Source organism: Centrocercus urophasianus, unplaced genomic scaffold (assembly GCF_019232065.1).
Source record: "Centrocercus urophasianus isolate 14NV4802_14NV808 unplaced genomic scaffold, USGS_Curo_1.0 seq_268, whole genome shotgun sequence".
NCBI classification, from domain to species: Eukaryota; Metazoa; Chordata; class Aves; order Galliformes; family Phasianidae; genus Centrocercus; species Centrocercus urophasianus.
In genome coordinates this window covers 35,785-61,083 of record NW_024884831.1, presented here as the reverse complement: position 1 = coordinate 61,083, position 25,299 = coordinate 35,785, and the positions used below count along the sequence as shown (strand labels likewise).

The 25,299-nt window shown below is 51.7% G+C and overlaps 1 protein-coding gene across 1 annotated transcript in view; it reads right to left on the bottom strand.

Annotated features, from left to right (window-relative positions):
- LOC122164595 (SH3 and multiple ankyrin repeat domains protein 3-like) overlaps positions 1-25,299 on the bottom strand; it is a 78,594-nt gene that overhangs the window by 30,060 nt on the left and 23,235 nt on the right. Inside the window, exons 6-9 of the mRNA XM_042826708.1 lie at positions 24,339-24,506; positions 23,494-23,610; positions 22,216-22,293; positions 4,062-4,128 (exon numbers count right to left, since the gene is read on the bottom strand). Coding sequence (XP_042682642.1) covers positions 4,062-4,128; positions 22,216-22,293; positions 23,494-23,610; positions 24,339-24,506 — 430 coding nt within the window. The remainder of the gene's footprint in view (positions 1-4,061; positions 4,129-22,215; positions 22,294-23,493; positions 23,611-24,338; positions 24,507-25,299) is intronic.

The window sequence follows — 25,299 nt, the reverse complement described above, 5'->3', positions numbered from 1 at the left end:
GGGTTGGGTTGGGTTAGGTTGGGTTGGGTTGGGTTAGGTTGGGTTGGAAGGCAGCTTTGAGCATCACCTGGTTCACCTGAAGATAACCACCTTCCAGCAGGACCCAGGAGCTGCCCCACCAGTCAACCACATTCTATTTATTCTAACAGAGAGCTCTTTCCTTAGGAACTGAAGGGCTGGTGAGACCAAGGCTTCAGGTCGCTCAGTATTCTGACTGACAACAGTGAGGAAAGAGGTCTTTGTAGATGGCACAAGGAAGCAAGTCACATAGAAACTTACTATGCTCCAATTACCCGTATATAGATCACAAAATCACCAAGGTTGGAAAAGACCTCTAAGATCATCCAGTCCAGCTGTCCATCTACCACCACTATTCCCCCACTAAACCATGTCCCTCAGTGCAACATCTACACATTTATGGAACACTTAACAAGGCGACTCCCCCACCTCCCTGGTTCCAGAGTCTGACCAAACAGAAGGCAATAGAATGGAGTGGGAACTATTTCCAATATCATTCAGCAAGCTGGTTCTTGGTACAGTCATATACATGCTTTTTATCTTTAGCAATGACCTACACACATACACACACAGAGGTCACTGGCAAAAAATAAAAGCAGGGGTGGTAGATTAAGCTCAGCAAAAACTTCCACATTTGTTACACATTCTGGGAAACCTGACACAATCAGGCAAAAAGAAATGAAGCTTTTGATCGTGCGAGTACTTATTTATGGCTTCGGTGCAAAGCTTTTCAACATCTACCAAAGATTCCTTTGAGAAGGAATCAGGGGAAGAAGTTGGAAAGGAAGAAATGTATGTCACAGCCTCTACTTCTGCTTGTCTCATATGTTTTTATCAGTTGCTGTATGCCATTCTGCATGTCCTCAGAGCCTGGTGGTAGTCATGCCCAGAGCTGTGGGTGCCCCATCCCTGGAGGTGCCCCAGCCCATGGGTGGGCCTGAGTTGGTGGAGGCACCCAAAGCTGGGTGTTTTTATGGACAATTCAGTGCTTGAAGACTCATGGAATCTTCCAAAAGTGTCGTGGTCTAAATTAATGCCCTTCTGTCCGTTCACACACGCATGCACTGGGATATGCACCGCTCATCATCTCCACGTGGGAAGGACACAGTGAGGAGCTACGTGTCCCTGTCACTTCCTGACCCTTGCTAGGCCCAATTTAGGTCTTCACCTTCCTAAACACCTTGAAAAAAACATCTGTTCCAAGGTAAAAGGAGAGAGGAAGGCTCTGTGCCACCAATACTCCCATACGGAGCCACCAGGGAGCCAGGGCTGCAGGATTTCCAGCAGCTGTGAGCCAAGAGGTGGATGCATCCCAAAAGAACGGACTGCTGTGGGTCAGCAGAGCTGCCGAACCGGACCAGAGGGGGTGAGGAACTTCCCCACCCCTACCACCACCCCTAAGGAAAACCGCTGCCGTGATGCTGATCTCATGCAGATTGGAATTCCCCAACAAAAAAGGTATTTTTTGTAATACAGGGCAACTGCTTTGGGTCTCATTATGACTGATGATGAACGAATTCCTTTGACTTGAAGTTGGTTGCTTAGTGACCGTGAATCATGACCCGATTCTATTTGGCATTAAAAGAGGGAAGATGGTCCCAACCACTCTTACATGCTTAAGACCAATTTCTCAGCACTGAACTAATGCTGTACTGTTTCCCCTGGATCTCCTTCCGTGTAGGAAGAGTAAATATGAATAAAACCACGAGTTAAAAAAAGGAACAGCAGTCACAGAACCACAGTTGTGAAATAAAGCAGCGACGGTTAAGTGCTTAGTTGGACAAAAGCAGCAAACTGAAGACATCAATTGGTATTGTAGGATATATTTATCCTCTAATTGGGGAAAATAATTGAAATCAATACGGAGTTACAATGCATTCAAAATGGAGACAAAACACCAACAAAAACCAAGTGGCGTACGGAAGGAAAGAAAGTTCTAATGGCCTTTGGGTTGTTTTGTAGATGCAGAACTCTACTCCAAAAGCAGCAGGGAGAGGCATTTGCATCACATCACGATGACAAAGCCACTCATTAGCTGAAAAAAACACTTGAAAACTTGCAGACTAAGAGAACTTCCCAGAAAGAGGGATGGTGAAAATTGCTGAGCAGCTGACACGAGATCCAGCTGATGCAAAACGACGTGCAATTAATGCCACCGCAAATTGTTGTGAAGAACAGGTAATGAGGAGCACGTCTGATTACACAGAGTCATGCACATGGCTGACAGGAGCTGACTGAAGCAGATTGAAGACTTGAATGCCAATGGGGCAAACAAACAGCCCTGCAGGAGGTGCTCCAGAGCCCCCACACCTCACGCTGACCCCTTCCCCACCCCACATCGTGCTCCCAAATAACCTTGTTCTCCTCCAGCCGGACATTCGCGCTTCTCAGTTCTTAATGAACTTCAGAAGGCAATTTCTCCTTGCCTGGATGTTCATCTGCCAGTTCCACTGACCCCAGGTGGATGCCATCTGGCCCTGCTGGTTTGTGTGCCATCAGCTCGCAACTGTTATCTGACCTATTTTGTTCAAACAGACCCATCGAAAGCACAAACAATTCATTCTTACTTGACACGGTTTCATGCCATTTTCCTTAAACTTCTTCAATAAAATTGTGCCACCCTGTTAGACATCAATCCAATCAATTGAGGCTGGAGAGACCTTTGGAGGTCATCTACTCCCATACCCCTTCCACTGCAGTCTCCCTCCCCTCGGATTAATAGGACAGCCTTCTCGTTAGCACTGTTTCTAACACTTCCTGATAAGATTCAGCCTTTTCCCCAAATCCTTTCTGACTCTTTTCAAAGGTCCTCAGCAGCTCACTCAGAGGGCACTGGAACAAGTTGCCCAAGGAGGCTGTGGATGCCCCATCCCTGCAGGCAGTCGAGGCCAGGCTGGATGTGGCTCTGGGCAGCCTTGGCTGCTGGTTGGTGACCTGCACACAGTAGGGGCTTGGAACTGATGAGCACTGTGATCCTTTTCCACCCAGGCCATTCTATGGCTCTATGATTCAGCTGTTAGTGGGAGCCTGAGAAAATAAGTGATAAAAGGACGAGCTGGGGTGCAGGATCCCAGACTCAGGGATGCTTCCAAGAGCCAAGCCTAACAGCTGGAGACTGTTCCAGTCTCCACAAGTCGTGCTCCACCTGTAGCCTGTTGTGGGTTAACCCTGGAAGGCAGCTCAGCACCACGCAGCTGCTCACCCACCCCCCCCCCCAGGCAGGACTGGGGAGAGAATCAGAAAGGTAAGAAGTGAGAAAATGGACAGAATGAGATAAAAACTATTCAAGAGTGTAAAGCAAAAGCTGCAAAGTGCCCAAGCAAAGCAAAAATAGGGAATTCACTCAATGCTGTGCATCGGCAGCACGTGTCCAGCCACTGCCTGAGCGCTGCGCTCTCCATGCACAGCAGCTGCTTGGGAAGACGAATGACATCCCTTCAAACACCCCTCTTTCTTTGCTCCCAGCTGCTGTTACATCTGACCTAAAGGTCGGCTCTGCATGATTACAGGATAATGTTTACACCACAAATGGAGAGAAGAGATGCTGGGAAAGAAAAGGTGGTGCAGGAAATACCAAACTGAAAGAAGCAATCGCTTATAGAAGCTCTGTGGTGGGGGCAGCTCCATAACCATCAGCCCTGCTGCAAGAAGACACGTCTCCCTGCCCCAGCTCTGGCTAACAGCTTTTGCAGGAGAAAAGCTCCAGTATGAAACGGCCCCAAAAATGCACAGAGACAAAAGGCAAAGGATTTCACAGTGCGCTTTTCAGACCCACTCCAGACAATTTGGCTCACTCTTAACTTTGGCAATCTCAGCAGCCATAAGCAAACACTGTGCTGGACAAATGAGCTGAACACCGATGGTCCCAGAAGGAAAGAGGATCCATCCTGCTGCTCCAGAGACCCAGAGCAGGCTGCAGGCTGTGCCAGCCACCGCGAGCAGCACCACGAAAGCACCAGGTCACAAAGCCGCCTGACAACAGCCCTGAACTCCACAGGAAGATTAAAAAAGAGGATAGGAAAACAAAAAAAGATCCAACTCACCAACATCGGACTCTTTGTGGGTTTTGATGATTTCAGCCAACTCAAAATTTCCTGCAATTATGGCCACCTGAAATGAGAGGGAGGGAAGAGAGTTGAGCGGCTCCGAACAGCACTGATCCCGTGCTCGCTTGCACAGACTGCACCATATGGACTGACAACAGCTGCTTTCCGTGGGGGATGCAAAGCCAACAATTGTTCTGCCTCAGCTCGCCCAGTCAGTAACCCCAAGGTGAAAAAACTCCCAGCATTGCAGGGAGAGCATCTGTGGATGGTTGTGCACCAAAAGGGTGGCGAAGAGCTCGCAGATCACCGTTCCCATCTCCTCACAGCTCGGTGGTTGTATGCCTGACACCAGCCAGGAATGACTTGTAGGCACTGATAAGATCGCAGAATCATTCAGCCACAAAAGAGCTCCGAGATCCCCAATCCAACCCCAGCCCATCCCACTGCCCACGTCCCCCGGTGCCACATCCCTGTGGTCACTGAACACCCCCAGGGATGGGGGCTCCCCGCTGCCCTGGGCAGCTGTGCAGTGCTGGCCGCCCTTTGCAGCACAGGTTGTTCCCAATTCCAACCACATTCCAATTCCAACCAATTCCAACCAATTCCAACAACGAAAGTCAGAACAATTTTCCAACAGAATATTTTTTGGACCTGGTTCCGAAAACATGAAAGAACCAAACTGAAACGGGAAGGAGAACACGAAAATCCATTGCTGCTCCTCGGAACATTAAGCTCAAAGAACCACTCTGGGCTGCTTGGGTCCTGCGTTGTACGGACTGTGCCCCTGCCAGGGCCATCCCCACACCCCTGTGTGAGCTTCAGGTGGATGTTTGAGACCATCCACCCCATCAGGAAATGCTCGATACATTGCAGGGAATGGAAGCCATGCAGAGGCACCTGGACAGGCTGCAGAAGTGGGGCCATGCGAACCTAATGATGCTCAATAAGGCCAAGCGCAGGGTGCTGCAGCGGGTCGGGGCAATGCCAGCTATTGATGCAGAGTGGGCGAAGATCTCGAGAGCAGCCCAGTGGAGAAGGACTTGGGGTCCTGGTGGACCAGAAGCTGCACACGAGCCAGCAGTGTGCGCTCGCAGCCCGGAAGGACAGCTGTGATCCGGGCTGCATGAAAACGGGGCGGCCAGCAGGGACAGGGAGGTGATCGTCCCCCTCTGCTCGGCTCTTGTGAGGCCCCATCTGCAGCACTGCTGCATCCAGGCCTGGGGAAGCCAGCACAGGAAGGACGTGGAGCTCTGGGAGCGGGTCCAGAGGCACTGAGATGAGCAGAGGGCTGGAGCAGCTCTCCTATGAGGAAAGGTTGAGGGAACTGGGATTGATTGGCTTGGAGAAGAGAAGGATCCAGGGAGACCTGATGGTGGCCTTCAGTGCTTGAAGGGAGCGGATAAACAGGAGGGGAACGGCTGTGTGTGAGGGTGGATGGTGATGGGACAAGGGGAATGGTTTTAAAGTGAGACAGGGGAGGTTTGGGTTGGATATAAGGAGGAAGTTTTTCATGCAGAGGGCGGTGAGGCACTGGCACAGGTTGCCCAAGGAGGCTGTGGATGCCCCATCCCTGCAGGCATTGGAGGCCAGGCTGGATGTGGCTCTGGGCAGCCTGGGCTGCTGGTTGGCGACCTGCACACAGCAGGGGCTTGGAACCAGGTGAGCGCTGTGCTCCTTTGCAACCCAGGCCATTCTATGGTTCTATGGGATGCCAAACCCCCCAGACACCGACGGAGCCGGGTGCAGCTCCAGCTGCTCAGCCCTCCTACAGGAACAGCTTTTGGAAACACGAGGTTCGCTTGCATTTTACCACTAACTTGTGACAAAGGGATATTTTTAACTCGGTGACTCAGTACAGCACGCACACCTCTCTACTATGATCCTTTATCAGCAGAAATAGTCTTACTATCCTCAGCTCAACAATGTTTATGTGATTTATTTATTTCCTGAGGCCTGGAATTCACGCTCCAACTCCTCAGCCAGAACTGTACAAGATCAGAGATGGCCAGGAAGAAGGAGACTTTCTGTGTGCAACCTCAGAACGAGCCCACAGTAACAGAGAAGTGAGTCCAAACCTGCTTTCCCCCCAGCCTGTGTCCAACTGCATCCCCCTCTCTCTACACACACGTGCACAAGGCTTGCTGTCCCAAAGGTCCCATTCTGTAAAGAGGCAACAAAAGCTTTTGTAAAGAAGGACAAATCACACAAACGTGGGGAGATCCGATAGCTGAGCACCCAGACTGGCAAAAGGTCGGAAAGGAGAGTTTGAAAGAAGCATTTCAGCTTCAAAGTTGTTCAAACAGTAACCCATCCCATGCAGGTGACAGCTTTGGAAACGCCATGGCTTCAGGAGCGGCGAGAAGCAACGCGCTGAAGGAGGCGTCTGCTACGAATATCAGCTCACATCAATCCCTGAGAAGGGAGAAGAGCTGTTTGCATTTCACAACTCAACTGGGAAATACAAGGAAGATGAAAGGATTTCCCTTATTGCAGTGTTCCCTCAGCTGGGGCTTTGCAGCACGATGGATCCTAGCACTGAAACGATCGCCTCCAACAGACAACGTGGGACACTGCTGGGCACAGCTCCGGGTCATGAGGCTTTTCTGAGGGCACAGAGATGGGAAATCTGTTTATCATACAATCACGGAGTGGTTTGGGTTGGAAGGGCCCTCTAAAGGCCATCTGGTCCCACTCCCTGCAGTGAGGAGGGACATCCAAAGCTCCACCAGTGCTCAGAGCCCCATCCCCTGAGCGTGGGTGTCTGCGGGGATGGGCAGCACCACCTCTCTGGGCAACTTGTTTGATTGTGTTACCTAAGGATCAGGGCAGTTTCCTCTATCAATCCCATACCCATCCGCAGCAGTGCTGCAGGGCCTCACTGGGCTGCCCCTTACAGCCCCTGGCTCAGCCCAGAGCTCCAGGTTACCCGCTCCCACCTGCAGCAGGTTAACCCATGGCCAGGACTTCAGAAGGCTTCAACCTGCAATAGGCATTTTCCATGGGAAGTGCAAATCATAGAACCATAGGATGGCCTGGGTTGCAAAGGACCACAGTGAGCATCAGTTCCAACCCCTGCTGTGTGCAGGTCACCAACCAGCAGCCCAGGCTGCCCAGAGCCACATCCAGCCTGGTCTCCAAAGCCTGCAGGGATGGGGCATCCACAGCCTCCTTGGGCAACCTGTGCCAGTGCCTCACCGCCCTCTGCATGAAAAACTTCCTCCTCATATCCAACCCAAACCTCCCCTGTCTCACTGTAGAACCAGTCCCCCTTGTCCTATCAAAACAACAACTATCCTGAAGTTTAAAAAAATAGTTTACAAAATGAAGCCCCTCCCCTCGTGCAGTGATGACACAATAGTGAATATAAACACCTTGGGTGCATATACTCACAAGTATGAGCACTGGGAGGGCCAAGGGGTGAGTTAGCCCCGTTTGCTCTTCAGTGTCAGAAAGCATCCACAACAAAGCTGCATTTCCCTCTGCTGAGGAATGGACAGGTCCTGCAGCACTTGGAGCTGGCACAGTCACTGCTGGGGGTACCACGCTGCAAAGCTCCCAAACGGAAGGGAAGGGGTGGGATGGGAGACAGAGGAGCAGCAAAGCACCAACTAACCCTGAGTCAGTCCCCATCAAATGCTTCTGGCTTGAGGGAAGCCCCCGGGTGACATAAAAACTGATAGGGAAGTCCATTAAGTGGAAAGAAAATAAAGGGGAAGGCAGATTTGATTAGAAAGAGTTTAGCTTTATGGTAACAGTAAGTAGAGGCCAGAATGTGCAACTATGAAACGCTGGGTATTTTTGTGCACTTTTATAGCTGGAAAAGTACACTCTGCTCATGCTGGAACCTCTGACTTGAGGAAAAAACATCAAAAAATGCTTTCTGAATCAAACCAGTCTCCGAATATTTTATGCTCTGCATTGAAGCACACCACCTTCTTAGAGGCATTCCTCAGCTGCGAGCTGCAACAGTTGGAGAAGTTCAGAACTTTGTTGTTACCATCCTGGGCGTGCAAAACGTGTGCTGACAAAAGCTGGGTGCAAACACAGAGAGAAGGCAGGAGCAGAGCCAGGAGGGAGCAAGTGGAGGTGCAGCAGCGGCAGCTATGGGATAAAATGGGGTGAGAAGGAAGCAATTATCAGCCATGCTGCTGGGGCAAGAAGGGAATGGACCTGCAGAAAGGGGAGTCAACGCTTTTGAAAGGGGAGATGGCAGCAGGATGAGGGGAAATGGTTTGAAGTTGAAGGAGGGCAGCTGGAGGTTGGATGTCAGGGGGAAGTTGTGTGCTGTGAGAGCAGAGAGGGGCTGGAACAGCTGCCCAGAGAGGCTGTGATGCCCCGTCCATCCCTGGAGGTGTTGGAGGCCAGGTTGGATGGGGCCCTGGGCAGCCTGGTGTAGTATGAAATACAGAGGTTCGTGGCCCTGTGTGTGGCTGCAGGTCAGAGCTTCATGATCCGTGAGGTCCCTTCCAACCCTGGCTATTCTGTGACTCTGTGAAAGCAGCCCATTAGTTTGGTTGGCTGCAGGCAGCAATTTGGCACTGTAGCACTTAACTCTCCTCAGTCCCTGAGCAGCACTCACACCCTGCCCAACTTTGCAACGTCAGCCATTTCTACACCGCTTTCTGCAGATCTCCAAAGAGAGGCTTTCCAGTGTTGATGCCTTTCTGTCTCTCTCCGATAACGGGGAGCCAAATGTCTTCTTTTTTGATCAGCACAACTGACAGCACCACAGCACGAATGGGCGCCAGGACTTTGTGCAGAGCTGCCTACCTTCACTCGGCCAAGAGCTGTGAAGCATGTTCTATATTTGTTCTAGGTTCCCAGAAGTCTGGCAGTCCTACTGGGTGGCTCCTACCGCTCGCATACGGTGCTTCCATCTGGGCTGCCATATGAGCAGGAACTCCCAGCGCGTTCCCAGCGATGCGTGCTGCCGTGACACGGCACAGATGCAGATAGTCTGCTGCTTCCAGGAGGTGTCGTTGGGGTCAGGAGCTGTATGACTACACCGTAGACCAAACACTGCCTGCAAGCAACAGACAGACCTCCTGTGCCTCCTGTGCATGAGCTGCGCAGCGGATCTGAGATAAACACACCTCCGACGCCCTCTGCCTCTGCCAGCCAACCGTGCAGCGTGTTGACAGTGCCCAACTTATTGCCCATGGCCTATACAGCAAAAAAAACCTTGGTTTTTTTCTTCTTTTCCTATGGACCAGACTCACAGGCTTTGATTTAGAAGAGGAACTTCAGACAGGCAGCGAGATCAACGTTCTGTGCCTCAGCCTACAAGGAGTGTCTGCCAACCACCTGCATCAGGTAAGCGTACTTGAGAAACAAAAGATAAATCCAGAGCTGTAGCCATTCAGCCTAAGAGAGAGAGCCTTCTTGGTTGTTTCAGATGAGGCATATGGGTCTGCTGGAAAAGCACGATGATTTTCCTAATGAGATGCATCACAAAACCATCCTAAAGAGAGACAGATGATTCTGTGATCTCTTCCATCAAGAGGAGCAGGGAGTTCTGAAATCTGAATCCTCCTGGGAAGCTGAAAAACTTTAAGGCAGCAGCATGGAAGCCTTTGAGCAAGAGAAGAAATATGAGCTGCAGACTCAGAGGAGTAAATCTTGCCTCTCTCTCCTGTAGGGATGGCAGCCATCAGCACAGGCAGCAGGGAGAACAGCAGAGTCTTATCCAAAAAGCAGTGTGAGCACCGCCAGCAGCCTTGGTGTGGGGGGTCACCTCACCTTCCCCACAGCCTGCCTCCATCCGTGGGCACTGGACAGCTCTGCAGCCAACGGATGGGATGCCCTGGAGGTCACCGCTTCCATAAACCAGCCATGCTGCAGGAAGGAGCAACCTTCAGCTTCCCACTTAGACCGAAGTTGGGCTGGTGGCATCTCCTGAAGGCTCAGAGGAAGGCTCTGCAAGGGAAGAACTGCTTTGGCCAGAGCTTTATGGGGCCCACGCAGACACTGAGATCATTAAAACACAAAGAGCAATGCGAGATCCACAAATGGGCAGCACCTGGGAAAAGAAGCCAGGCTCACGTCAGCAGTGCCTGGTGATGGGACAAGAGGCAACGGACACCAGCTGAAACATGGCAGTCCAGGAGGTGGCCCTGGGCAAGCGGCTCTGGGTGACCCTGCTGGTGCAGGGGTTGGACCAGATGGCCCCAGAGGTCCCTTTGAACCCAGCATTCTGCAAACATAGAGCCTCAGGTACAGCAGGGTGGACAGAGGAACAAATCAGTGAATCTCTCAGCTAACTTGTTCAGATGGAGTCGTGACGAACGGGGCCATCTAGTGCAGGGAGCATCAGATGAAGAGGAAAGGCCAGTCCTCTTGGCAGTGTTTGTTATCATCTGGGCTCTGCACCACTGAAGGATGCTCTCAAGGACCTGAGCTGCACAGATCTGTGTGCAGAATGGCCCTTACCATCAGAACTGAGTGGGCCTGAGCCTGAAGGACGAGGACCTGGTGGGCTTGGAGCAAAGCAGAGGCTCTAGTGTGGCATCTGAAATAGGAGCACGACTGCCGCAGGTCAGGGAAGATTTCAAGTCACCAACATCATTGGGATAATGGAAACCGAGGTGGCATCTGACTCAGAATTAGATCAGTCTCACACTGAAGGTTGGAGGAGGAGTGGGAGGAAGCCAGGAGGCCAGAAACCTGATCAATTTCTGCAAGACAAACTTCAAATGAAAAGCGAGAGAAAATAAATTAAATAAAATGATGGTAAGGAGGAAGCCTTAAGAGAGAAGCTAAATTAAAAAAAATAAAATAAAAAAAAAGGTTCATCAGGCAAATGAAAGCTGCTTCTGGGTGAGCAGCCTATGCTGTGTCTGGAGCAGCACCCAGCACAAGGGCAGGGGATGCGTGTCCTATGCAGGGCAGCAGGCCTGGGGTACGACATTCCTGGAGCGTGCCCACGCTCAGGCCCTCAGAAAAAAACCAGCTTTCAACCTGTTACATGATGACAGAAAATCATTCATCATCAGATTGGCTTCTCACGGTCTGCGGGCTGAAACCAGCGATGGGAAGCCCGAAGCTCAACTGCATCATGATTGATAAAGGGAAGCTGAGCAGGGCAGCGATCTACCAGGAGAAAATGTTGTAAAGCTGTCACAAAGAGGAAAAGCCATGGGTCAGTCCTCGGTCCATCGCAGGTGCAGCAGAGCACAAAAGGCACCAAGGCAGGGTGGGGAGGAATGGGAAACTTGTGTTCTTCCACAGGGACGGCGTGCAGACAGGAATTCAGGATAGTGGAGGAATATTGGCGGTAGGCGGACGGTTGGACTGGATGATCTTGGAGGTCTTTTCCAACCTTGGTGATTCTGTGCTTGCATGGAATCCATCGCTTGTGGGGAAGGAGGACGGCAGACAGCATTTGCCAGCCATCACTAATGCTCAAACTGGCAATTCCTGGTGAGTTACAGAGTCAGGACAAGACAGCAGAGGAAGTTTTCATGCCCATGAAGACTCCGCGCCTTGGAAAACTGGAGAAATTCCATCAGCAGTGCTTTTAAGTATTTAATTACCAGAAGCACTGAGTACAGAACCTGGAGCAGGAGCTGCCTGGCTGCTTCGTCGCACACACCAAGCTGCTGGGGCCTGAGGCTGAAATGAGACCAAGGCGTACGCCAACCAAGCACGGGCTGAAGTCCCACTCATGGAGTGGAAACGCTGCTAGAAAGAGAGCAGGCTCACTCACTTCATTCAGGAGAAAAGCAACTTCAGCTCTGTTGAGAGCAAACTTCCCTTTTTCTCCCTTTCCTACCTTCCTCTTATTCTCCTCTGGTTCTAGCAGAGAAGCTGCACTCATCTTCATAGTTGCACTAACGGTACTCTGCATCTTTTCCCTTCTCTTTGCTGCACGGTTTCTTTGCTCCTGTTTGGGTTTACCTTCCCCTCATTGCCATCCATTGCTGCGCCTTCTTCTCACCTTTCCAGCTGTTTAAAACGTTTTTGGAAGCATCAAAACATTTTCTAAGTGATTCCATGTAAGAAATATTAACAATCTCCACAACGCCTGCTTTGTTTTCCAGACTCTTCACAGCAGCTGTGCACAGCACATCACGAACACTAATGCATATTTAGCATTTAGAATGCTTTCCTGCATTATTTTCTCTTGTATACATCATACCGGGTTCAACACCACGGACTCTAATTAGATTTTATTCTTGTTTTAATGATAGTTTCCTTACTTCTAGGAGAACCTTGTTAAAAGGAAATGGCACAAACATGCCAAGTCTGACTGACAGGTTTATGAGTCCGGCTGACAGAAGCAGAGAGATGAAATTCAGGTCTAGCAAGATGCATTCTGCTTGGCATGGAAAAAACAAATGCATAAATGTAAGGGAGAGAAGAACCAGTTTCAAGAAGCAGGAAACAATGCGTGGTAACGTCAGCAACCTCAAATTAAACCAATTAATGGGGATATTGCATCGACAAAGGTAGTTCTAGGAGGAACCACCTGGCAATGGCCCATCTGGACTGATGGCCGTGGTTTTGGGACATGGGTCTTTAAGGAGGAATGCAGATTGACAGTACGAGTTGGAAGAGGGACCTGGAGAGCACCAAGACTGGGGAAACCCTGACAGAATCCTTAAAAAATAGCGTTACAGAAAGGATAACGACCCGTTTTCCCACCCATCCACTGCTGGGAGGATGAAAACAACACGCTTACTTTGCCAAAAAATTAAGAAGGTGAAAGAACAAAGATGTGATTCCCTCAGCACAGGTGAGTACTGAAGAAAATGTGGCCCCTGGCCCTCCATCCAAGGGCACTCGTGTGTGAGGATGCACAATACAGCACACTTCTCCTCTTCCATGGTGGAGCCTTTAGACTGAGCCCAAGATATGTGGGCTCATCAATGTGAACGGGTTGCTCGTTTTCCCTGCAAGCCACACTGATGACACCTGGATTGCCAGGGAGTTTTAACTTTGAGCATAAAGGAGGTTGGAAGTTGGGTTAGCGGGCTGTCATGAAAGGCAAAGATCCCAAACAGACACAATCAATCGCTCAAAGGTTCCACATTTTCAATCCACGGATTGAAAATTCTACGACCTCCATCAGTTACGTTGACTTTTAACGAACACGCTCTGGAAGGCACAACAGATGTTCCATTTTCCCACTCAGGCAGCAAAGGCAGCAAGCGTGAGGAAGGCGCGTTGCATCTTCAGCACACAACGGGTTGAACCAGGCTGGATGTGGCTCTGGGCAGCCTGGGCTGCTGGTTGGTGACCCTGCACATCGCAGGGGGATGGAATGAGATGAGCATTGTGCTCCTTTCCTAGCCAGGCCATTCTAGGATTCTATGATTCTATTCTATGAACAAGGCCTCCAAGTGCCAACTGGAACTCTGCACCTCCACGGATTATTCTAATTCCCTCTGCTGTAGCACTGGAGATCAGGATCAGCCTCCTCCAGACCCACAGCCTCTACAACCTGAATGCTCGACAGGGGAGGACATATGGAGGAGAACAAGGTGACCACTGTAGTGATGACAAGAAAACATGGAACTCATTAATAACAAAACATCACCGCAACAGCTGAAATTTCTGGCATTCATACCAACTCTGTAAAACGCATCCAACAGCAGCTGCTGTTTCTGTGCTTTACACACAGTGAGGAGCAGCAAGCTTGCATGAGTGCACAGATAGATGCAAAAGAAGCAGCTCTGTCATTCCCTTCCAAGTCCACTCAGCACCGGCGCTCATCTACACCAGCAGAAGGAGAGGCATTACCTCCTATAGCATCACAAGCTGTGATGTCACTGGTTAGAAGCCCAAACACCATCGGTGACATTTTGAAGTTAAATTAGACAAATCACAGTTAACCAAAGGCATTTCTCAACAAAACCACTCTGCTTGAGAAAACTCTGTTGCCTGGGCAACGTGACTGCAAATTGCAGGGTTCAGACCGTGATGTCTATTTTAGAGCAACAAGATACAAATCTTTGAAGAAGACGCGTCTAACAACCTGTTTGCATTGTGCTGAAGGCCGGAGGAAATGATAATGTTGAGTTTGCATCCGAGTGCAAATCTTTAAGGACTCGAGGCGGATCGTTGCGAGCGCTACCACGTTCTGATGCCCAATTATGTGCGTGACAGAGCCAGAAGAGATGGAGAAAGGTCGAGTCATGGAGTGAGAGATAACGAGCAAGGTGTGCACAGAAGGGATGGGACACAGAAAAGCACTGCAGGGTGGACGGAGTGCCCCCACCAAGTCAGTAAAGGGGAAAGCTGCAGCACTGCCAGAGCTGGAGGGTGCTGCCTTCATGCTTCCTTTTTTGCTCCACAATTGGCTGTGAACGCAAAGCAGCTGTAACTGAATGGGGAACCAGGTGGTCCTGATGCACCAGCACACAGCACCTGGGGCACGATGCCTGGTTTGGTGATGTGTCCATGAATTGCCTCTGAGATCTGCAGAGTAGGAGAGAGCCACGCTGCCAACACCTGCAGGAGAAACCTCCAGCACTGGGAGTTCACTCGAAAATCCCCAAAGGGCCTCAATGCCTGAACGAGGAATGGCATCACCGAGGGCTTCACCAAGGAACACGGCTCTACAGATGAAGCAACTTCATTGCCTTGTCCAGAGCAACACGGGGTGAGTGGATAAACAGGAGGGGAAACGGCTGTGTGTGAGGCTGGATGGTGATGGGACAAGGGGGAATGGCTTTAAAGTGAGACAGGGGAGGTTTGGGTTGGATGTGAGGAGGAAGTTTTTCAGCCAGAGGGAAGTGAGGCAGTGGCACAGGTTGCCCAAGGAGGCTGTGGATGCCCCATCCCTGCAGGCATTGGAGGCCAGGCTGGATGTGGCTCTGTGCAGCCTGGGCTGCTGGTTGGTGACCTGCACACAGCAGGGATTGGAGCTGATGCTCACTGTGGGCCTTTTTAACCCAGGCCATTCTAGGATTCTGTGATTCTAAGCAGAACTCCACAAAAAAGACCAACCACGGTAACCTGCAAAGAGCAAACCCAGCCTAAGGGATCCACACTACTTCTATGAGGGGGGCAGGCCAGGCTTCCCGAAAAGCAGAACAACAAAAGGTATCACATCGGTGTCTTCTGCAAAAATTGTGGCACTCTGATGTGACGTCCTCAGAAATGACATAAATTGAATCTGGGAGGTGAGACTCCTGCCAAGTGGATGCAGAACTGATCAGAAAACCAATTCCTGACTCTCCGCTGAACTCCAAGCGCGCTGAATGGGTGGAACTGGTCCCCATTCCCAGTTCTCATTGGAAACCTGGCTGGAGGAATGCAGAGTACGCTTGTTGAACTCCTAGATGAGGCCAACCTGGGAGGGAGCACGAGTTCAGTACAGGGTTGGAACCAAAATGATTGCTTGAAGCTGAAGAAATACGTAGAGGAGAGGAAAACAAAAATAACTTGGTTCAGTGGAGATGTAATTGCTCTTTATGCACGAGGATTATAGAAGATGGAGTCGGACTCTTCTGAGGCACAGGGAAAGAAGAGGAGGTGATGAGCACAAGTCACAGTGGGGGAACTTTGGGCATAACAGAAAGCAGCAGAACAGCAGGGCGCTGGGACACGGCACGAGACAGCAGCTGTGCATCTGCTGCAAGAGACCCAAGGAGCTCAGGATCACACGCTGAGCACCAGCCCACCAAAATCACATTGTGGCAGAACAGGAGAGCTCCGCTGGGACTTAGAGATGAGCGGCCTCATCTCTATCAGTACATGCAATGCAATCACTGCTCTGCGCAGGGCGGGTGGGCTGTCAGCTGGAACGGGGATCTGAATTAAATAAAGGATGTGGGGAGAACCCGCAATAAATCAATAGTAATGATCGGATTATGCTTTCGAGGGCTCTGCAGGAAAGCCTGCGTGTGCTGGGATGTTTAGTCCAGAGAATGGAAGGTGGGGTGGGAAAAGGGCAGTGAGGCCATAAAGGCAGAGAGATGGCAGCTGCGGCAAGGACAAAAATAATCTGCTCTCAACAACCATGGAAAAGAGATGGGCTTAAAATTCAATAGGAAGGATTCAAGGTAAATGACAGAAAAAGCTTTCTGACAGTGAGGACAAGGAAGCACAGAGACTGCACACAGAAGGTCCAGCTTTGGAGGGTCTCGGGAGAGGTCATCGACAGGAAGGGTTCAGAGCTGGTCCTGGGGGAGGCAGAGCAGCACACAAATGGCCTCCAAAGTTCCTTCTCTGTCCTATCTGCCCATGGTCTCCTCCCGTGGGTGGCAACACTGAATGAAGGGAACACAAGAAACAGGAAGCCAGGGAGGTTTCAGTGTGGTGTCCTGTAGCATCTTCATCACAAGGTGGGACAGGGACGGTTTGGGAAGGGGGAGGACAAGGTAGGCAGACAGCCAGCAGGACCACTGGCCTTCAAGAGGGACGACTGGCCTACAGAGCCCACCCATGGCTGGCTCCAGGTCAGGACTGCTCACTGTGGCTGAAACCACGGGGTCTCTTCATTAACAGCTGGCATCATGAGAGGGACACCACCAGAGTTCGCCTGACCACGAGGGCCAGGCCAGAGCTACCTCACCCCACTGCAGATGGAGGAGATGAGGCACCCTCCTGTTCCTTACTGGGCACAACCCGCTCACCCTCTGCTGTGCCACAGCACCACAGCCAGATGAGACCATGGCTGCCCACCAATGGAGGCAATGAGAAGTTGCTGCCAAGCCCCTGTGCTGCCCAGCACATCCCCTGCATGGAAACATCACAACTCAGCCAACACTGTGCGCACCTCTGCCCTGCAGGGATGTGATCTCTGCACCCATACCCTCAATTCAGGCAACAGTTTCCTACCATCAAGCCAAACGTTTATCCGAAATGCTGACAGTGGAGTTAAAACCTCTGTCTCGTGCCTCAACTCCGTGATCAAGGTCAGCTCTGACAGCTCTGGTGACAGCACAGGGGATGGAGCACAGCACAGCCAAAGGAGCTCAGCGTCAACGAAGCCTGTGCTGCTCACAGCAAGGAACTGTGAGTCCCTGTAACAGCTACCTACCCCCAGAAAATCCTGCTTAGAGGAATTCAGCCTGGGGAAAGGGGAGAAGAAAACAAATACAAAAGTGCAGCTATCGAAAGGACAGACAACTTTCTGACAGATAAGAAGCAGCTCTGATTGTCACATTTCAGTGAAATGAGAGGAAGTTCGAAGCAGCTGCTCGTGGTATTTTTATACTCGGTGTGTGAAAATCCTGCACTGAAGCAATCCGACCGTGAGTAGCACGAGAACAAAAACTTGTGCAGAAGTTGACACTTGATGATTGTTAGGGAACTCAGCATCCTGATGAGAACGAAAACATCCAGTGCAGAGTTCACTTTCGGGTGGGTTCTCATTAACACGTTCATCAGCTGCAAAAGCTGCATTGGTACAGCAAGCTCACACAGTTTTAGCAGCTTTCCAGCATCCAACTCAGAGTGGAAGTCATGTGAAGGCAACTGGGTGCCCCATAGATCCAATACAGGCAAACCCTCTTACCTTGGAATCATGGACAGTGTGTGGGCACAACAGTGCTGGACCATCTGATGGGTCGGCCCCCTGTGTGGGCAACAGAGTGGTGGGAGGAGATGAGGGAAAGGCCAGCATTTAGCCAAGCAAAGAGGCTTAGGGGCAGAAAGGTGAGGAGCCTCCGCCAGAGGGCAAGGCACAGAGGCAGACAGGGATCTTCATCATTGCTGGTGATGGAGGGCTGGAAAAGTAAGTGCAGAATGATGACTGGTCCTTGACAACACACAGATGTGATCCAGAAAGACCCTGACGTTGACAGTGGGGTTTGTCTCCTTTCAGACTACCATGGGAGCTCAAGCTCGTCTCCATCACACCGTACTGCTCCTTCTGAGCCAGAATACAAAGGCACAGCATGCACAGTGCCACATTCCAGACCCTGGGAGGAGGAGGAGGAGGAGGTCAGTGCTCCAGATGGCTCCAGAATAGACCAGATCATGGTAAGCAGCACATGGACAGGGCTGATTGAGGAACTGAAGCTAATCCCCCAGCCCATGTGCCCACCTGTGCTATGGGGGACACTGAGGCAGCTGCAGTCCTGCTCTGAGGGCTTCATGCACCAGCTGCAAACTGCTCTGAGGTGATGCAGTAACGCAGCCCATGGAAAAGGCAGGGGCTGAGTTCCAGGTATCCACGTGAGAAAGATCAGAAGTGAAGATACTCAGCAAGTGCTTCTGATGTCACTCGGACACTGACAGCGCTTCCCTGCAGCTCGGTTTGTCACGGCTGTTATGGAGAGATGGTTGGTCAGCAGATCACCTAGAAACATGACAGGAACAGCAGAAGCAACCTCGAAAACTCTCCAGATAAGAAAGACCCACACTGCCATTGAGACCACACGTTCCTCCTTAGAGTTGTAAGGTTTGGGAAAGAAAACTGGAAGGCAGAGCTGTTATCAAACCAGAAATTGTTTCCTTGTATGGAGCATCCTGCTGGCATCTCCAATGGATCACCAACAAATGCAGTGCAAAGTAAGCCCTCCACAAAGACATGAACTTCTCCTACTTTTGAAACAGGTTTGAGGGCAACGGGAAAAGCTACTTTTATTAAATGAAAGGTGAAAAAAATAACCCAGAAGTTTAAAGCAGAAAGATTGCTGGTATGTGACACCTTAACCCCAACCGAGCACCAGCTCCTGAGAAAGGAAGCATTTCAGGGAGCCCTTGAGACACCTGGAAACCAGGGAGGAAAAGGAAAGCAAGCCCAAGCTCTGGTACAAAACCAGCAGGTAGTTCCAAGGACGTGGAGCAGACAGACAACCCCTTCTCTTGGCTCATCTCTGTCTGTGCAATTCGGGCATCACAGTATGGATGGGAGGTGATCGTCCCTCTCTACTCGGCTCTTGTGAGGCCCCATCTGGAGTCCTGTGTCCAGGTGTGGAGCCCTCAGTACAAGAAAGACATTGAGATTTTGGAAAGGGTCCAGAGGAGGGCGACTGAGATGAGCAGGGGGCTGGAGCACCTCCCCTATGAGGACAGGCTGAGGGAGTTGGGCTTGTTCAGCCTGGAGAAGAGAAGCTGCGGGGTGACCTCAGTGCAGCCTATCAATACCTGAAGGGAACCTACAGCCAGGAGGGGAGTAAACTCTTCAAAAGGGCTGACAACAGCAGGACTAGGGGAAATGGATCCAAGTTGAAGGAGGGAAGATTGAGGTTGGATGTTAGGGGGAAGTTCTTTACAAGGAGAGCGGTTAGGCCCTGGAACGGGCTGCCCAGGGAGGTTGTGGATGCCCCGTCCTTGGATGTGTTCAAGGCCAGGTTGGACGGGGTCCTGGGCAACCTGATCTGAATGTGGATGTTTGGTGGCCCTGCTAGGCAGGGGGGTTGGAACTACATGATCCTTGAGGTCCCTTCCAACCCGGGTGATTCTGTGATTCTGTGATTCTGTGGATGCATGGACAGCTGGATAGGGAAAAAAATTGTTGGGTGGCTCACATCAGAGTGGTCACGAAGGGGTCATTCACAGCCACACCAACAGTGCATTGCTTTGTCCAGCTCACATCCTGTAGGGTCTGAACCCAACAGGGGAGACACCACTGAGCTCCAATCCCTCCTGCAGGCTGGGTGCCCCCCAGCTCAGCCTGTCCTGGGCTCATCCATGCCCACGGCACATCCAGGGATGGGGCAGCCAGGTGCACACCCCAAAGTCCTTGTTGGCAGAGCTGCTCTCAAGGAGTTCTTCCACTCTGCGCTCGTAGCTGGGACTGCCCCAACACAACACCCGTGCTTTGCCCTGTGGCAATCCTCATCAGGCTCTCATGGGACCACTTTCTGAGCCTGTCCAGGTCCCTCTGGATGGAGCCTTTCCAGCAGCCACTTCGCCGAGGGTACATCCAACCTCACTGTCTGCCTTGCTGATAAGGACGTTGGAGATCACCACTCCCAGGGATGGAGGTATCAGCTCCAGCCCAGGACAACAGCAAGTTGCAGGGTGCCAGGAGGTGATGCTCAGCCCTCACCCGCAGCCTCCACACCCCCCTCCGAAGCCCACAGCTGCCACACAGATTGGGCAGTGCTCCCTGCTCTCCTGCCCCACCACCCCAGCATGGAGGATGCCCATCGGCCTCACGGAAGATAAATGGAGAGATTACACCTTCCAAATGCTCTAAATTACTCGGTGCTATCTCAAGTCATCTCAGGCCGCTGACACCGAGCTATCTGATTAATGGCAACAAGGAAATTAACGTGAGGTATGTGAAGCAAATGGACTAAGCAGCTCTGCAGAAGCAGAGGTCTTTATGTGAGCTCCCAGCAGCCACACAGCTGCTCTGACCAGCACACCCTGCCTCACGCTGGCTTGGTTTCCTGCGCCGTGCTGAAATTCAGCCAGGGAGAGGTAGCACCCCATTGCTATGGCTACACAAAGACGATGCATGAGAAAGTGCCAGACTTTGCAGCGGGCAGCGACTTAACAAGATGCTGCAATCTTGAGCAAGCAATGTAAGCAGAGGCAGAGAGCTTCTCTTTGAAAGCTGGGAGCTGATGGGAGCGCGGTATCAAATTCGGGTTCGGATCAGGTTATACTTCTCTCAGTAAACAAACGGATTGGGTTACCAAGCACAGCTTTCATTCTGTGGAAGACAAACTTGCAATTAGTCACACTACTTCAAAAAGAAAGGCAAACGCTGCTTCTCCCTCATTAGGGCTCTCAGGGCCCTGCAGGACGTGCGCAAATCGGAGCTGCAGCCATTTGCTCTCTCCACCCACCACCTCCGTATCTTGCAAATGCCCAAAGCGAAAAGGTTGGAATCAAGAGGTGGAGAAAGGGCAAAAGTTCAACTCCTTCAACAAGGAGGAAACGGCTTCCTGGAATAAGTCCTTCCCTGAAAATAAATATTTTCACATGAAGTAGATGAGCGATCAGTTCCCAGAAGCAAAGCTCCTCGAAGAGCTGCAGCCCCACTGCCTCCATCTGCACGAGCCCAGGCTGCATGCAGCACTCCATTCACCTTCCAGGAGCTTTCTGCTCCCAGCATTCAAACCAACACGTAGTAGAACGTAAGCAACACGGCCTCAGTCTTCATACAGAAATTCCTCCTAAGAATTTAAGCCTTCCTGTATTTGGACCCCCAGCCCTGGACGCAGTGCTGCAGATGGGGCCTCACGAGGGCAGAGCAGAGGGGGACAATCACCTCCCTGTCCCTGCTGCCACCCCTCTGCTGATGGAGCCCAGGATCCCATTTGCTTTCTGAGCTGTAATCACACACTGCTGGCTCATGGTCTGTTTTTCACCCCCCAGGACCCCCAGGTCCTGCTCTGCAGGGCTGCTCTCAAGAACTGATCCTAATGTGTCCAACAGCTGTGTGTAATTTCTACACATGACTGTGGAAAGTGCACAATGAAGTTGTGTGTTTTTGTTTCAGGACTGCTTGTTGAGTTTGTATTAAAACACACTTCATTCAAGACAGACAGGGAGCTGTTGGAGAGGGTGCAGAGCAGCCACAAAGATGAGCAGGGGGCTGCAGCACCGCCCTGCAAAGACAGGCTGAGGGAGCTGGGCTGTTCAGCATGGAGAAGAGAAGCTGGGGGTGAGCTGAGTGCAGCTGCAGGAGCTGAAGGGAGCCTGCAGACAGGAGGGGAGTCAACTCCTGGCAAGGGGAGATGGCAGCAGGACGAGGGGAAACGGCTGGAAGCTGAGGGAGGGCAGCTGGAGGTTGGATGTCAGGGGGGAAGCTTTTACTATGAGAGTGGTGAGGGGCTGGAACAGGCCTTCTAACTTCTGTTCTCAGTTTATTCACAGCCAGTTTATATGCAGCAAAACTGTCCTTTGTTCCTGAGGATTTTGCTCCCTCTCTAACACTGCAACACTTCCACAGACAGCAGTAACTCCTCCTTTCCACCTCCGTTACGCACGGGGTACACAAGCAAAGCTCTTTCAAATCTCCCACCACAACAGCAGCCTCACAGCCCTTCCCACAGACAACACTTTGCTCACCAAGCAGGCCATGGCCAGAACAGGCATCCTGAATGCACACATTTGTTCTGCAAGCTTCAGCTCACACACAGGCTCATCCCAGAGGCCACCCCAGCACTTAACCTGGGGCCCCACAGGGCTCTGTGTGAGGGTGGTACGGTCAGGTTGTGGTTGGACTTGATGCTCTTTAAGGTCTTTTCCAACCTGAGCAATTCTATGGCTGTACAGCTGGCCCTTGCTGCCTCACCTGGAAGGCTGTCTGGCTGTTGTAGTTGCGGATCTCTTTGCTTGCACCACGGAAGAGGAGAACCCGAGCGCAGCTCTCCTGGAAAGGAGGAAAGGAGACATCGATCAGCATTGTAAGACAACAAAAGGGGACAACAAAGAGGCAAACCACCTTGTTCCATCGAGCTCGGAAAGCCTCCTTTGGTGAGAGCAAGGGATGCATAAGGATGCTGAGCCCCCAGGAATTGGTCACCCCCAGCACTGAGCTGACTGAGCCCCTCTCTGCGTGCCAACTACAGCAGTAATGCCCAGAATCCAGCCCAGGAACACAGCTGTGAGGCACAGTGACCACCACACGTTCCCAGGTACTGCTACTTCCTACAGCTTTTTCTTGCTTTTGTTTTCCATGCTCTGTGCTTCCATGCTGTTAATTCCCATCTATGGGCCCCCCAGGGGGCTGGCAGCCATGTAGGAGAGTCCCAAGCAAGCAGAGCACATCCATCCCCTAAAAAAGCCACAAATCAATTTCCATACGCCATCCCACATTGTTAATCACAACAGCATTCAATTCTTAAAACTGGACACCTCAGAAACATAAATCCCTTTACAGTGAAACCCATGCACACAACCTTTAGAAAATCAAACCTCTATCAAACCTCTAGGAAGGAACAAATCCCACAGGAGAAGCACTTGGATACTGACCTCTACATCTGGGAAAGAGGCCAGTGGGTGTCAGGAAAAGCTTCCACAACCCCCCCCTGATTTCTCTAGAATTGAGGTCAGTGGCCACACAGAAAACAAAACAGAAATGATGCCCTGCATCACAGGAGAAATCTTCTTTAAAATTCAGATTGGTAATAAGATGTTCTGTGCTTTTGTGCCAGCTGCAGGTCCTGCCCCAAAAGCCCCACGTGAGGCAGGTGCTCTCCTCAATGTGAAATGAAGGCACCCAAATGAGTGCCCTCCAGGCAGGCAAACTGCCCCCTCCCCACCAGCAATGGGGGTTTGCTGCATGTGCTGTGAAGAAGGAATAGGAACCACAGGAACAACTATGGAGCAGCTCGGGTGGTAAATGAGCAAAAACACCTTGGAATGAACCACGGATCTTGAGAAATCCAAAATCAGACCGGTGCTACCAGCAGCACCTCGCCCTGGGCAGAAGGTGGGAGAACCCAGAAGGACTTTCTTAGATCTTGGGGCTGCAGCAGCCCTTAGAGGTGCCTCGGTCCAACACTGTGCCCTCAGGGAGCTTCCTTGCCTGTGCTTTCTGTGTCCTCGTGCCCCAAATCACACCGAGTACCTGGTTGTAGAGAGCACAGATGTGAAGAGCGGTGTTTCCTGAGGCGTTCTGCGCAGTCATGTCAGCGCCGTAGAAGAGAAGATGCTCCAGGTGCTGAACGTGGCCGTAGCGACAAGCCTGCAGAAGGGGGGAAAAGCAACTGAGAAACAGAACGAGGGGGCAGCAGGAAAACCTCGTAGAATCCTTCCCCCTCTTCTAGATTCAGGTTGGATTTTAGAATCATAGAATGGCCTGGGTTGCAGAGACCCACAGTGCTCATCAGTTCCAATCCCCTGCTGTGTGCAGGTCGCCAAGCAGCAGCCCAGGCTGCCCAGAGCCACATCCAGCCTGGCCTCCAATGCCTGCAGGGATGGGGCATCCAAAAAATTTCTACTCCAAAAGAGAGGCCAGGTGCTGGAATGGGCTGCACAGGGAGGTGGTGGAGCCGCTGCCCGTGGAAGTGTTCAAGAAATGTTCAGATGTTGTGCTGAAGGATGTGGTATAGTGGGAAATACTGGTGTGTGGACTGGATGATCTTGGAGGTCTTTTCCAGACTTGGTGGTTCTGTGGTTCTATGATTCCTCTGCCACATCCACTCATTTATGTGCCAAACAGGGACAGGTAGAACTCTGGTTTTGTACCCAAGGCTCCTCAGGTGTCGACCCAAGATCCCAAAGTGCTGCCCTGTGGCAGCTGAGGCAGCCCAACTGCTTGGCCTGCAGTGGGACAGAGCTGAACCCCACCTGCAAACCCCCGAGCAGAAACGCAGCCCCTGCTGGCCATGCAGCCCCCAGCACCCACCAGCACCCCGTGTCCTGCAGCACCTGAGGGCCGGGCCCAGCAGAGCTCACCCATATCCACCTTACCTGGTGGATCTCCTGCCAGCCGTTCTCATCCACGCAGCCCAGCCGAGCGTAGTCGTGCAGCAGCAGCTCACAGCAGTAGGGATCCCCACCCACCATGGCACTGTGGTACAGTGGTGTCAGCCCCCGGCTGTCCTTGTAGTCTGGGGAGGCCCCCAGATCCAGCAGTGTCTGCAGGAGAATCATAGAACCGTTAATTTTGCAAAAGACCAATCAGCTCCAACCCCAATCCATCCACACTATGCCCACTGTCCACATCCCACCGTCCCTTGAACACCTCCAGGGATGGAGATGCACCCATCTCACTCACAGCTCCATGCATGGGGATAACCAACCCACGAGGGACCGGTGCTGCTGCCACGGCACGGTGCTGCTCAGCCCTCTCCCCCCCAGGCTCAAGGCTGGCACATCTTTGTCACACACTGTGCTCCATGGCAGCAGCATGGGAGAGATGCTGTGGGCGTACAGCTATGGAGCAGGCAGCGACGTGAGGTCTGGGTGATAGAAGGAGCCAGCACTGAGATCTTGAGAATTGGGAAATACCAACTCTGGGATGTGGGACTCATCACCACTGGGATGTGGGATCACCAGCACTGGGATTTGGACTCACCAGCACTGGGATTTGGACTCACCAGCACTGGAATTCAGGCTCTCCAGCACTGGGATGTGGACTCACCAGCACTGGGATGTGGACTCACCAGCACTGGGATTTGGGCTCACCAGCACTGGGATTTGGGCTCACCAGCACTGGGATTTGGGCTCTCCAGCACTGGGATGTGGACTCACCAGCACTGGGATTCGGACTCACCAGCACTGGGATTTGGGCTCACCAGCACTGGGATTTGGACTCACCAGCACTGGGATGTGGGCTCTCCAGCACTGGGATTTGGACTCACCAGCACTGGGATTTGGGCTCTCCAGCACTGGGATTTGGGCTCACCAGCACTGGGATTTGGGCTCTCCA